Here is a 15,192-nt window from a genome sequence, read left to right on the forward strand (position 1 = left end):
GGTGGAATAGTTAGCAAGACCTAGCCACTATAACGATAACCACGCACCAGAATGGCTACAGAGTCGATGCCAACTTGACAATCACTCCCTAAGAGTTGGTAGATTAGCAAAAGGCGCGCAATCTCCAGCCTATCAGCAATTCCTCATAAGCACCTGACGAAAAGCCTAGCCTATTTGTCGGCAGCTCATTTTTATAATTCATCTTCTTAGTCATCATATTTGGTTGCGTAGTAAGATTTCTTTTCCTGGCATTAAGTCGCTGTAACGGATCTATCAAACGTCGGATATCCGACGATTTCGAATCATAATGTCAACATCATATCTCTGATCGTCTACCGGACTCTGTACTTTTGTTACTGAACTTTTTGCTGTGTTGGTCTTGATCGAGCGCGCCGTCTATTTCAAATTCTTTTGAAAGGGAATCGCAAACAACAATTGCGCATTCGCAATTTGTTTCATATATGTGTAGTGTGTTTGCGTTGGCGACAGATATCTTTATATATGTGTATTTAGTATACCTTCATAGAACTTTGACGGATATCTCTCACATCATGAGCTTGAATGAACCTGTGTGCGCTGGGCGGTTCTGTCGTCGATTTGAGGGAATAGAAAATCGAAAATAGGAGTCGATGTCGATATTTCGAAAATCAGTAACAATGTTCACATCTTTATGAAAAGAATTTGTTCGTAAACGCGCAATGATGACTTTTTAATGTTAAATCAGACATGGGCATTGTGTGGCCCGCGAAATTTTCCCTGGAATTTATAACATGAACCGGAAATGCGTTTAGTTGAAGTATAGTTTAATAAAGTGCCGTGATGAAATTAAAGTTACAAATCACTGTTTCCATTTTCTAGTTCAAATCATGTCTGTTGCCGTTACATTATGAATTACCAGGTCTGTGATTTAAACTTTTATAGGCTTTTCGAAGTACAGAACTTCAATATTACAGCAAACAATACGTTCATATTGTTAAATTTATTCCACTGGAAGCTTCTCGAGTGGCTGGTGGCCCGGCTCTGAAGACTTTGTCACATCGAGCCTCCCGTCTACCTTGCATATCGCATTTCACTGTTACATTTTTGTAGTGTAATGTTGATGTGTAATGTATATACGAATAAAGATTCTCTCTCTCTCTCTCTCTTTCTCTTCAGCAGTGAACGCCAGTAAATGAGGTTAACAAAGTTCGAAATATAGAAAGAATTTTGTCGTTGTGACGTAATAATGACAGGTACACAAGTCGCGAACGGCAGTTAACAGCGCACGGTTACGGTACAGCACACACAAAATCAGCTGTAAAACAGCCGAATGACAAAACAACACTAATGGAAGATTCCCAGCGTGTAGAGATGTTCCTTCTGGCGGCAGAGGATCGACTTTTGCAGCTTTATAATGGTTGATTCAAGGACCTTTAAATGAAAAAGAGAACGACCACGAGCAACTATGGAAAACTGATTGATATTGTAATGTTTTGCACACTCTTGGTGTTTTAATAGGTGCTGTCCGATGGCAGAGTTACATACTGTTACTTGGTCATAATCATGCATGATAACTAGAGACTGTGATGATGAAGCAGACATGTCATCACCCTGCGAATTCCTAATTTGACGTGGGACGTGTTGACGAATTCTTTGTTGCAAACGTCGTACGTTTCCAAATCCGAATTCAAAAATAATGTCATCAGTGCAGGTGATTAGCGGCCATCATTCATAAACGATGCTATAATATATGCTGAAGGCAGTGTTGGGATGACTCGAGTCAGACTCGAGTCATCTTTTCGTATGACTTGACTTGACTCGAGTCACTTTGCTAAAATGACTTGACTTGACTTGACTCGGCGTATCAGAAATATGGATTGACTCGTGACTCGGAGTAAAATTCACGAGTCAATTTCAAGTCATCAAGTGATCAATGTCGATAGAAATCACTGTATCTTGTATATGTTCGGATTGTTCGCGAAACACTGATCGTGCGTTTTACTGAGCCTCCCTTGCTCTCTCACAAATAAATTGACCACAAACGAGTTGATCGAAGCTTACAGCTTACGTTATCGAAAACTTGTAGTAAAATGAATTAATAGAAAATTTCTATTTCTGTTCTCCGTTCTTACCTTACCCAAATCTCTTGTTATATTGTATTTATTATCGAATATAGTTTGTACACTAGGGCTCTTCAAAAATGACTTTTTTTTCTCCAATAGTACTCGCTACTTGATAAAATTGTTAGGTTACCTAATTCAAGCCTACACACCAAATTTGGTTCAATTCCAACCAGTAGCCGCATTGCTACAGGAGAAGAAAGTTTCGATTTATTATATAAAATTAAATAACAAAAAATTTGAAAATTTTCTGTTCACCCCATGAAAGTGTTAGGTTGTCTGTAGAAACGATGTTCAGCAAATTTGGTTTAATTCCAACCAGTGGAAGCGGAGTTATTGTCGTAGAAAAATTTTGATTTGAATGAAATAGTATTTACGGTGAGCACAACTATAATAAATAAACAAAGAATCGGTCACCGTAAATACTATTTTAGTCAAATCCAAAAATTTTCGACGGCAATAACTCTGCTTCCACTGGTTGGCATTGAACCAAATATGGTGAACATCGTTCCTATAGACAACGTAACACATTCATGGGGTGAACAGAAAATTTTCAATTTTTTTATTATTTATTTTTATATAATAACTCGAAACTTTCTTCTCCTGTAGCAATGCGGCTACTGGTTGGAATTGAACCAAATTTTGTGTGTAGGCTTGAATTAGGTAACCGAACAATTTTATCAAGTAGCCAGTGGGATTTGAGAAAAAAAGTCATTTTTGAAGAGCCCTATTGTACACTCCTCAGCCATTGGCGCAGACTCGAAGTGTATCATATCAATATGTAAAAATGGGTAATGTATTGCATCGCATCTTGTCAATTAGTTTCTCTATTCTTTATTGTGGCTGGCAACGATAAACTGAGGGTATGCAATTACTTACGTAGTTTAACAGTTCTCGTATATGTGAGCGATACAGCGCCTTATTCCGTGTATAATTATCTGTACACACGTTCATCGGTGCAGAATCAATGACCACTCGATCTGTAATTCAGACAGCTAGCAAAATGCAATGATGTAATCATGCTTCATACTTCGAAAAGGCAACTTGACTTGAAAGGTGACTTGACTCGTGACTTGACTTGACTTGACTCGACTTGACTCGAGTCACCTTCGAAAATCGATTGACTTGACTTGACTCGAGTCAAAATGTGCAATGACTCGAAATGACTCGTGACTCGAAGGTAGTGACTTGATCCCAACACTGGCTGAAGGCCGAAAGTCCAACAAGATTTGGAGCACTAAATATTTGTTTGCTGCAGTCAACCGTGCACCGGACTTTTTAATTTATGAGTAGCGAGCAGGTCTGCATGTTTAAAGAACACAATTTGATATTAAGAGAAAAATCATGCGGTGAAATACATGTACTCGACTGATGCGGTAGACCTGCTAGTGAACCTAGCACAACAGCAATAAGGCAAATTTACCAAGTTACACAGAGGTCGGGACGCAGCTTGATATTAGGCTAACACATCGACTTTAGCAACATGTGTTAACAACGTTATTCACTTCTTTGAATTTAAAAATAAAATTGCACGTCGCAGAATATAGTCTAAATCTAAACCTAAACTTTTTTTAGGCCCGCCAACGTATTTTGTGCTTCACACTTGACCCGTCGGCAACATTTATTGCCCGGCTCCGTGTTAAATGTTCACGGACAAAACGAAGAAGCTATGAAACGATGAGTTATCACCCTGGCCTGTGCTCAAAGTGCGCTATTTCTCTGTCATAGACGGAAATTTACGTTAGATAATTCCAGAGCTGTAAGTCAGATATAACATTCAATATTGAAACACAAGACACATGCCGTTTGTAATAGGAAGGCTTTCAACACCACAGCAAATATCTGTTAACCAGGGATGAATAGTCATTGCAAGTGGTACCGTATAGTTTATTTAATGAAAATATTAAATATTAGTAAACTATGAAAACTATAAAAATAATAGAAACTCTCAAATGCTCACAAGTCAAAATATGTTACAGCGCAGTAATTTGTCCTGATTTAGAATCATGGCCTTCCAGCGTGACACTATTGTACATCTCCATGCCTGCTAGCGTTCCGTCACTGGTATAGTGGTTTTCGATTAACAAATCGCGATTTTTCGACTTCTCACTCGAACACCAGCACCAGCGAAGCATCGCGATTAGTAGTGTTGTCGTCAATACCAAAGATACGACGAATAACGTGTAGATCACCACGTCGGCTTGTTCGGGCGCGAGCGAAAGACCGAGAGCTGTTCCTATTGCAGTGCAAACGCAGCACTCCGTTGTCGCTTCTAAAATATTCAGTATTCATAATTTTCGATTTTTATATGTATCTTTTGAACTGCAGGTCATATATAATAACCATTGCTCATCATCGAGACTCAATAGTATTCAACTATCTATAGAAAACTGCTGGATTGTTCAAGTATCACAACTCTCACAGCAGAGAGAGAGAGAGAGAGAGAGAGAGAGAGAATCTTTATTCGTATACATTACATATCAACATAACACTACAAGAATGTAACAGTGAAATGCGACATGCAAGGTAGACGGGAGGCTCGATATGACATAGTCTTCAGACCAAATTAGAGGGTAGTTAAGTGATTCTGAGGCAATAATGTTTAGGGAATATCAACAGAATAATTTGTATCCACAGTCTAAATTTACCTGTTGTAACCTCAGTCACGCAAATATTGTTGGGGCTTATAGTTGTAGTCTCGCCAGAGTTAATAGTTGTCCCGACAGAGTCCTAAAATTTAAGTAGGAGATTTCATTTGTGATAATATAATTAGAAGCTGTAAGCAATAAGTATTATGATCGGCTGCACATCTGATTTCTAGAATGACAGCAGGCAAAAAAAGTTTTGTTCAGTTCCATTCTCCTTTCTGACTTCTGCTAATGCTGAATGTAGCAATCATGTGTCGTTGTATGACTCTCAAATCATTGTAAATGCTGAAGTTTATAAGATTGCTGTGAGTAGGCCCGCATGAACACTGGGCAGTGCATAACAATTGCTACCCCCCTGCAGTTCCCCTTGGCAATACTGTAAAATACCAATATAATAACCGCCGTCCACATAGGTTCTGCATTGCATAACATGAATAATTGAATATATATAGTTGCACCAATTTGGTTCAATCCAAATTATATCTGGTCTGAGTACGCTAGCCACAATGCAGCTTACGGCTACAGTCGTATTTGCTCAGCTGCTTACGTCAAATCCTTTTCCTTCGCCGAAGAACTCAAGTTCGCGAGTCCAGAATATCACTTCGCTCGATTGCAGATGCGCCCCAACACGAGTCACGTTCTCTGTAACTGCTTTGCCTCCGAATTGCAAGAACCTCTGCGTTTCCCATTTAAATTCAGGCCACATCGCTTCCGCGTCACCCTCACGAGACGGATTCCTGTATTGTTCAATACAAATTGCTTCTGTTGAATCTGTTCGCTGAATGTGCGTGAGATCGGGTATAAATTGGTTTGAATCGTAGCATTGTTCTCTGATTGGGGGTATAGTTGTGGTGCATGAGAACAATTTAGACTGGAAGAGGGGTCTAAAATCCGTGGCCCACGCGGTGTTATTCGAAACTACATATATTGTTAACTTATCTCCCGTGTAACCTATGGCGATCTTACATTCCCACAAATTGTCCTTTACTGTTTGCATTCCATATCAGTGCTTTTCGACCCGCTCAGGTACATTTTATTGCATCACAATGCACATCGTAAATAATCAAATCTTCCACATTGTTACGTTCACATCCTTCCCGCATGATCACAGTGTACTATATCGTACTGTAGCTGCAGGAGTGTAGGTGTAGCTGCTACGCTAGAGCTTCAATAGTCACTCGTCCGCCAGCCAGTGGTGTTTGTTTATTGTTACTTCTTTGGGCTACATATGATATAAGAGACTCGCGCAAAACGCAGTTAGCAGTCAGTATACCTTCTGAACCCTTCGGCGATATAGAATATGTCAAACGGTAAAGGAAAATCAAGCAGCCCCAACAGAATATTCTAGATAAGGTGGAATGGACATGGGATTTTGTCGACGTCGACAATTAGACAACCTGCCTGATATGAATCGACTTGTACCAGATTGCAAAGAATACAACATAAAGGGATATTGCGTGAGTAGACCTAGACAACTAGACATTCATATAATTTTGGCGAGACGGTTTGAATTGGAAATAAAGACAGGCATTTCTAATCCTCCTCGCCACCTCATCCGCGTAAGCGGTGTATTACAAAAATCCTGGAAGTGAGCCGTGCTATAAGTCGGCAGACACTGAACTAGATTATAGGCTACATTCGAATAATAAACGGACATTTGAATGCGTATCATAACATTATAGGTTATAGTGCAGAATGCAGTTCAATGATGTGAACTTTATAGAATGTTTCTTGCTTGTTTGAACCATAAATGCGAAGCGACTATTAGTTCGGCTGATTTGTGACACAAACTATGCATTGCTTTACCCATTTTTTGCAAAGTTTGTCCAGCGAGTCATCATCTGGTCACTGATTTGTCGGTCTAAATCTGTGGCCCCCTCCAGACTGAACGGTACTCCAAATACATACGCAATTTCATCATTGTGCGTCGCGCCATCGACAGTGTCGTTGGATGGGAAGGCTGTCAGAATTTGCATTGTAGCTTGAAAGTACCAATCAGTTACAGAGGTATTTCCACACATACCTTCACCAGCGTCAACAAGTGCTTGGCTCGGCTTGTGTGAAAATAGGTAGAAGTAAGATGTCGAATTGAAACCGTCGTCCGACGAGGCAAGCCACGTCATATTCACCGATGGCGCGAGAAACATAAAGTCTCTGCTGACGTTGAAGGAAAGGTGTTTCCATTCGAGAGCCGTGGAGGGCGGATTAACGGGGTCTATGTAATTCAGCGAGACGATATCAGCCATCTGCGATTATACAATCAATAATCTCCGTCTTTGTGGTGGCAGTTAGGGTTGGATTATCCGGATAACGGTTAACCGGTTAACCGCAGGTATTTTCACTATCTGATATCCGGATATTTTTCTGCCGGTTAACCGGATAAAAAAGAATCGTTGCTAATGCATTTTACACGTTTTAGTAAGCTTCAATAAGTCGTATTCAGTGTTGGCGCGGCGGATTAACGAGAAGCGTGTTGCCAATTAGCGAGATGCGTCTGTACACATTGCACAATGTAATGTGACGCGATCTCCTGCTGAGAATATCGTTAAATTAGGTCATTGATTGCCGCGCGCTCGCCTAGCGTCTCTGGCCTGATTTATCGCGTCTTCAACAAGCCGATAGTTCCACTGGATTGAAGAATCGCATCTGCAATAGGCCATGTGCAGTGTACACACTATTCCATCGCTGGCCTGCACAATCGCATCTTCATTGTCTTGGTGCTCACGATATTATCGTTAACCTACACAATCGCATCTGCAATATGCCTACGAACGATATAATCGCTGGCCTAACCATCTCGGACCCAGCATGCATTGGCTCCTATCTCTCGATGGCTTGTTGACGATATGCCGTTAAGTGTATTCTAATTAGTGATTCTGAGAGTGACACCGCGAAACTGAATGACATCGAATGTTCGCAAAAATGTGCGTGCGTGCAAGCGTAATTGATTTCCGCTGATGATTAAGTCGAAAAAAAAATCGAAACCCCCTGATTTTATTTCAATCCCCCTACATTTTCGGCTGGCTGCGTGCCTGATCACGTGAATTAGAGCGAGGTATCATGTCGGCATCAATTCCAGTATCATCTAGTCGTCCTTCTAGTACTCCAAACCTAAACATAAGGATGGTCAAAAGGATGTAAAGCCGTTGAAGTTTCCGGCGTACGACCTGCCAACCTTTTGACTCTCTACGAAGCGCTGCTTTCTATTCAGCCCACTTCTGTGGAAGCTGAAAAAGCATTCAATGAACGGGGACTCTTTGTTACAAAATTCCGGTCCCGGCTACAGGATCCCACAATTGATGCATCTGTGCTTTAAAAAGAGGGCATTGCAGAAGCAGTGAACATTAAGTTTGCGTGGTTTTTCTCGTATTCGCTCATACTGCGCGCGTAGGTAGGTACTCTACAATAACACTGTGTAATGATTTTGCGATCCGTTTTACATGCAGACCTAATGAAATCGATTGTCTCACTTAGCAGTTATTATCCGGTTAACCGGTTAGATAAATTCCAAAATATCCGGATATATCCGTTATCCGGATAGTGAAAATTATTGATATCCGAGCTAACCCTACTGGCAGTGGTGAGTAATGAGCTTGTGCAATGTGCATTGTGCAGCTTTGCGGTCGGTACTATAGGCTATGTGCACTAATGTGCAGTGGGGCTGTTCAAAAATAACTTTCATTTCCGGATTCCAGCCATTTACTGATTCAATTGTCACGTCACCCAAAAAAACGCTGCACACCAAATATGGTTCAGTTCTAACAAGTATAAGATTCCGCAGATCTAATTAAAAATTTTAATTTGTTAGAGAAAATTAAATTGATGGATAATCCGAGAATTATCAACGAAAAAATCAAATACCTCCGCATCTACGACTTGGAATTGTGTCAAACTTGTTTTGCATCGTCTTTGAAGATAGCTCAATAATTTCACGGGGTAGATAGAAAAATCTGAAATATTTTTTAAAATGTTTCCTAATAAATTAAATTTTTTAATTGGATCTGCGGAGTCTTATACTTGTTCGAATTGAACCAAATTTGGTGCGCAGCGTTTTTCAGGGTAACCTGACAATTTAATCCGCCCTTCCCATTGTGTCGCAGACAAACTATGACTGTTTTCAAGTTCACCGCACATATATGTATATAATAAATAGATAACTTAATAATAGTGATTGGACAAAGATTTTGTAATAAATTAAAAGCTTGAATCACTGTAAGGTTGTATGTTCTCGGCAGTCTGTTCGCATTACCTTTACGTAGTCCTCAAAATGCTCACGTAAACGTAACCTCAAGAATTGGACGAATCCTTCTTTATCTTCCACCTCTTCAATGTGTTGGTAGTCCCATCCAGTTTCGAAATCGTTTACCCCGATAAGATATTCGTACCTGTGGGTGGATTCGTTGCAATTCCTGCTGTTCAATATGGAAATCCAGCCTCAAGTTACCTTCCTTGCAGATTCGATATTAAATCCATGTCTGTCACCATGACATCTGGGATATCGGTAATGTAGTTTCCGTCAGCGGTTGGACCAAATTGATTGCCTTCGACTTTCAACTGGGCTTTGACGATGTCCTAAAATATGGTCGGTATCGTTTACAGATGGCGTATACATCCGGTTTTTTACAGTTCTGTTGAGAGTATACTTGATCGAAACTTACATGAGCTGTCAGTGTCCTCATGCATTTCATTGCAGACTGCATCGTTGAATTCAAGCAGCCGGTTTCATTTATAATCTTCGCTGCATAATATTTCGGATTTGTCTGAAATCCCCACCACGAAAAAGGACTGCCACTTTGCGAAATAACTCTGAAATCGAATTTGAGTGATGCAGTTTCTCGGATATGTTAATATATTTCACGATTTCCATGTACTTGTTATCGTTACATGCAGAAGATAGATCAATATTCAATGGGGCTGTTTCATCCATTTTGAACACGCGGTGGCGATAAAGACATTCGCGTAGTTTTATAAGCAAGACTGTCGCCATGTCTTCTCGTGCTTTCCGCAGAACGGGCTATTCATAGTGTTTAGAATTTGTGTCATTGCTATTTTATCAGCTGCACGTCCATTCTTTCGTAGGTCATATAATTAGCATTCGCGTGTGCGTGACATTCAAGGATTTAGAATTATCTCGGACTGCAATATTGATGTTCAAGTAATTTTACAGATGTTATATTAATGTAAGCCTAATTTTGCGAAATTCTGGGTTAGAGTCAGTCGAAAACATTTAGGGCCAACAAGCTTGACCATGTTTTTGGACGGGTCAGTGACTATAAAAGGTAGTAATTTTATCGACACTAGATTTTTGATTGAATAATACTGCACGTAATGCACATTCGATAGTGTCGTCTGTCGCAGGCTACACATTGCACGCAGTATGCATCGACTTGGTTAGTTTACCTGTGGAATAACTTTTTTGCACTTTGAGTTTGCGGAGAGATGGCATGCAACAATGTAGAAACAGCCCCTGCCGCCGCTCCGAAAATCGTAACACTGTCCGGATCGCCCTGAAAATTTTCTATGTTGTCCTGCACCCATTCCAAGATGGCTTTTTGGTCGAGCAGCCCATAATTACCTGTGGCGTGATTGTCACCTAAAATGTTTGTACAAGTTCGCAGTTGGCAAAGGCAAATCCTGGCCCCGGGCGTAACCTGCGACTACGATACGAATTGGGCAGAAATGTAGGGACGTCGCAACAAAACGCTTCTTATTTTCCATAAATTTATGCTTCTATTACTTGGCTGAAGGGTTAGGTCAGGGGTGGGCAAACTTTTGAGCTCGCGGGCCGCATTCAATATCTGAATCCATTCGCGGGCCGCACTATATAAAATTGGGATTTTAAACCAAAACGCAATATTGATATTTGTTTATATAGCGTGATATATCATGCATGATATCGTACACGCGTCAGAAACATATAGTGGCGAGATTTCATAGGCTGGCGGACCTCAATAACGAATTTATCAAAACTATAGAAATGAAAGTCGGTTGGCCCGATTCTTAGAGCAGGATTGAAATTTAAATCTTTGAGCAGCGATCAGTTCATAGATTTACTAATTCCACTTTTGGTTCAGTTCCAGGACACACAATGCTGACAGCATCATAACCATATTAGCTTCGAACACGCTTCTACAATGTTTAGACAAAATATAAATACCCCCATTGTACGCATACAGAAAACGAATCTACCTAAGACACGCCCGAATCGTTTTTTTATAAGCACATCACTGAAAGAATTAAAAATAGAGTGCTGGCCAATCTGAAATCCCACTGGTGATTCAAATTATGTCAATCTCGTTGCAGCTATCCCGCTGTGATATTAAGTATTTACCTTAGATCAGTGGTTCTCAAACTTTTTAAGACACGACCCCCCCCCCTTATGATGGTGAAAGATTTCGCGCACCCTTATCGTCATATCCCAAAACGCAACCAGGATGCTAGCAAACCTAGCGGGCAGTTTGATGGCATCGAAGGTTACGACTGTGGATGAGAGATTTTCAAATATGTCATTCAGATTAAATACAGAGCAATAACTATGAATTGGATGTAAATCACGCGGAGCGCGATTTTTTTTTAGTTGAGCTCAGCTTCGCGCCCCCTTCATATGCTTTCACGCCCTCAAGGGGGGGGGGGGGGGGGAGGGCGCCCACCAGTTTGAGAACCACTGTCTTGGAATTATCATGGTGAAATATACTAAGAAAAAGTTAATCAAGTCCCTGCATTAATTCGATTTTTAGTAGGCCTACGCATTTTATTAATATTTTAAAAAAGTTTCTCAAGACTCTCGCGGGCCGCACAAAACGGTGTTGAGGGCCGCATGCGGCCCGCGGGCCGTAGTTTGCCCACCCCTGGGTTAGGTAATATAGTAAAAAAGTGACGAATAGTTGATCAAGTCTATGAAAACACCGTTTTCACACATCGTTTTCACAGCATGTCGACCTGGTACCAGTACCAATAGGTAAGATTTTCGGTTCGTGGACCACTGGACATATGAGCATTGAGCATGCGATATTATCGCACGCGGCACTTCGGCATGCGACACATGAGCAATTGAGCATGTGGGTTAAATTATGGGTTAGTGTGAGTTAGGGTTCGATTTAAGGTTGGGTTAGGATTAGGCTTGGGGTTAGGATATATATCAGTGGTCGGGAACCTTTTTTTACCGAAGAGCCATATTGGCCCAATATTTTCAATTGTAGCTCCCAAAGAGTCATACATGTCAATAAATTGTTACGTCACAATTGAAAATCCGTGACGTATTGGTAGCACTAATATGGGATCCGTAGTGTGCGCCATATTTTTCTGCCCACAAGCGTAGGTGGAGTCTTAACATTTGTCACTACAACAGTAGGCCTACATACCCATTGTGGGGTGTGATACGTCAGTGACGTTGGATTACGGTTGGCAAGGGAGGCAGTGCCTCAGACGTCGTCATGGATGAGAGAAGGAAAATTGTGAAACCTTCAATTATTATTGGTATTTTCTATCGATGTTTATTAATGACTATAGATTTTGAACATTTTTATTCCCAAAATCACGGAATTTTCATATATATTGTTAGAAAATAAAGCGCGAAAGGAAGGATAAGACTCAGATGAGTCACAGACGCGCCAAGCCTCGCCTGTGATAACGGAACTCATCGTAAATAGCCTGAAATTTATAATCACTGATATTAATCAAATGTAATCGTCGCGCTGATTTCGAAAATCAAAGTACTGATCGACTTCTTAAGTATTAGGCGTACGTAACACTGCGCTAGATACCTACATTTTAACGGCGGTGCTCGAAATCTATACTTACCAATCAAGAACATATGGATAGCTATTGCGTTGTTTTTAATATGAATTTGCAATTGTGAGTGTCACTTTCAAGGCAGTTCATTTCTCGGCGTAGATTAGAAAGACAATGTGTATTTGAAAACTGCATTGTCCTACAAGCAAACTTGGACTACTAGATAATTCTTATAGTTATCTAATTTCACTAAATTAGAGCGAAATGCCAGTAATCTCATTCTAATCTAACTTGGAAAAGCAGAAAATTTTTTAGTTGTCTAAGTCTGCCTACAAGCGTGGCCGGCCATGTCCGCTATTTTCTTTGATCAATCAAAGTATCGTTCAATCCAAGATTACGACGCGCTCAATGGCGGGTAGCCTATATATCGAATTCGCAAGTTGTGTTAGTCGTCGGCGCGACAGCAACTTAAATTTGGGGATTTTGATTTAGAGGACGGTACCATCCCTAACCCTGGATAATGGATATCCCACTGTCTTGACCTCTCAAAGACATGTTTATGCTGCCACGAGAATAAGTATTCTGCCACAGTAATGAAAATTTATACTAACAAGTTGCTGCAATATTCATAAATTATGCACAAAATCAAAAATTTCTTAAAGAGCCATATCTTACACCCAAAAAAGGCATATATGGCTCGCGAGCAATAGGTTCCCGACCACTGATATATATATCATGGTTAATTTGAGGGCTATGTTTCGGGTTAGGGTCGGTTTTTGCGTTATAAAGTCACATGCTTACGTGACGCATGCAGAAGTGTCCCATGCTGAACTGTCGTTTTCCGTTGTGTCGGATGCTCATATGTCAGGCAACCAAGATTTTCAACCAGCTATATACCTATGAATATTCTACGTTAGTTGCACTTGCGACATGAGTGTTTGAATACCAGTGTTTAGAAATCCGAGCGCGCCCAGTCTGTAGTTGAAAGTCACAATGATGACGCCTTTTTGATCAGACAGCAGTGCTCCGTCATACGCACTCCCATTGTCTGTCCTATAATATGAAAGTGATAATAGTCACAGCTGCGACTCGGCGTTTGTATAGCCAACGGCAAATACAATGCGTGTAAACTGTACATTGTCGATGAGTGATGGGCTCATGGCCCACTGGTGGACCGCAAAAGAATCTCGTTGTCGATACAGCAGAGCTTTGCGATGTGGGCCATGAAAAGTTCAAGAGCGATTGTGGCATAGTATACTGTATATCAGGGACACTGCGGTCCGGGGTCCGAATGCGGGCCTTTGAAGTGTTGGATCCGGTTACCGGACCTTATCTGTTTCAGTATCCATAAGTAGAATATTCGGATCTGGCAGACAGGTGTGAGAGTTGACCTTTTTTTAGTAATCGCCACCACTATAGCCAACCAAAAAATGTAGGTATGATTACATGCGTATCTAAGAGAATCTCAGACTTCGTGAGATGAACCTTTGCTTCAAATCGTTGAGTATAGTTTCGAAATCCACCATTACTAAAGTCATCGGCTTCATTCTTAACTATCTCAGCGATTCTTATACAACACACGCTGTCGTTCACGTCTACGTCTATGTTGGTGGTACATCTTAGGTTATCATCTTCGGAGATTTAGTATTCTGCGTTCATTATCTTGATTAGGATTGAGACTAAATGATTTAAGTGTCAATATTTGACTTGACGCACGCTCGATGTGGTCACCCCAGCGTATTTAGCCAAATATATGCCTTGTTGGCTCGTTATTGTGATATGTTATGAATATATATGTGTATATGTATAAGTGAATATGTAGCCATAATTCCGGACTCACTGGAAACTTCCCGGGTGGAAGAATATCATGACTGGATACAATTCTGAAGTCCGGTGACTTGGAACGTAAACGTTCAAATACAAGCAATCTTCGTCGCCGGTAACGTTACCGCTTGAGCTTTCTTGCGGACATTGCGATCGTGGATACGTTGCGTTCCATGCTTCCCCTTTATCACTCCGTAGGTGTGGCGCGGGTGCTTTCCAACGCAAATCCCCAACGGGCGGTGCCGCATAAGGTATTCCCAGATATTCTTCAACAATTCCAGATACGTTGCGCACTCTGCCAACTATATGTCGCCGAGCGTTGTATTTTTCACGATAATATCTGCGTATCCGGTCCCAGCAACGCGACACATGATATAGAACACGACATAGATATACATTACTGCGGTTTAATAACGAGAAATCTGTTACAGAGAAAACGAAAATCACTGATATATGCGAAATACCGAAGAAAACCAGTATTTCGCCGGAACGGTGTATCTTTGCGTCCATATTGGAATCGTTTCATGAGTACGTGGAAGGCGAAAAGGTTTTCACGCGTAGCTGTCTGACCAGACAAAGCAACTTCATTAATATTTATGTCAAGAGACGTGTATAGCTTTGTAGTTCCTCTTCTAACAACAGGATATCGGCCGTATATATAAGGCCCGGTCTAGGAAATAGTTAGCGAAACCTAGCCGCTGAACTCTAGGCACACATTTGGAAAGAGGCTGGCTTGAATCCGGTGGTGTTCGTCTTCGGAATCACTTCATACGTCTTGGCAGTTTATCTATAGGCTCTTCATCGCCGGTTTATCCGCGTAAGCGGGGATTAACAAACGCCTAGCTATAGTAGTGCGGAGCATGGACCAGAGCCGGATTGGATATCCGGCC

The 15,192-nt window shown here is 41.0% G+C and overlaps 1 protein-coding gene across 2 annotated transcripts; it reads right to left on the minus strand.

Moving 5' to 3' along the window:
• Window positions 1-3,965: 3,965 nt before the first annotated feature.
• Window positions 3,966-15,102, minus strand: LOC145438694 (fatty acyl-CoA hydrolase precursor, medium chain-like). 2 transcript variants are annotated; one of them, XM_080316042.1, is made up of 11 exons: window positions 14,319-15,101; window positions 13,425-13,531; window positions 10,148-10,340; window positions 9,406-9,553; window positions 9,192-9,319; window positions 8,997-9,132; window positions 6,771-6,993; window positions 6,554-6,707; window positions 5,295-5,484; window positions 4,748-4,829; window positions 3,966-4,371 (listed from the first exon to the last, which is right to left on the minus strand). In XM_080316042.1, exons 1-11 carry the CDS (start codon window positions 14,810-14,812, stop codon window positions 4,073-4,075), a joined length of 2,154 nt encoding a protein of 717 aa, XP_080172168.1. In that variant the 5' UTR covers window positions 14,813-15,101; the 3' UTR covers window positions 3,966-4,072. The 2 variants fall into 2 exon arrangements, with proteins under 2 accessions (XP_080172168.1, XP_080172167.1); XM_080316041.1 differs by having other exon boundaries at window positions 6,554-6,993; window positions 14,319-15,102.
• Between the last annotated feature and the right edge of the window lie 90 nt (window positions 15,103-15,192).

The sequence above is a fragment of the Botryllus schlosseri genome, chromosome 5 (genome assembly GCF_051294905.1).
Source record: "Botryllus schlosseri isolate E-star chromosome 5, Bs_hap1, whole genome shotgun sequence".
NCBI classification, from domain to species: Eukaryota; Metazoa; Chordata; class Ascidiacea; order Stolidobranchia; family Styelidae; genus Botryllus; species Botryllus schlosseri.

Coding starts and splice junctions, on each gene's coding strand:
- LOC145438694 (XM_080316041.1), bottom strand. CDS start 14,812: ATGGACGCAAAGATACACCGTTCCGGCGAAATACTGGTTTTCTTCGGT. Junction 9,320..9,405: donor TGAGGACACTGACAGCTCAT/GTAAGTTTCGAT, acceptor ACCATATTTTAG/GACATCGTCAAAGCCCAGTT. Junction 5,485..6,553: donor ACAAACTTTGCAAAAAATGG/GTAAAGCAATGC, acceptor TGAACAATACAG/GAATCCGTCTCGTGAGGGTG.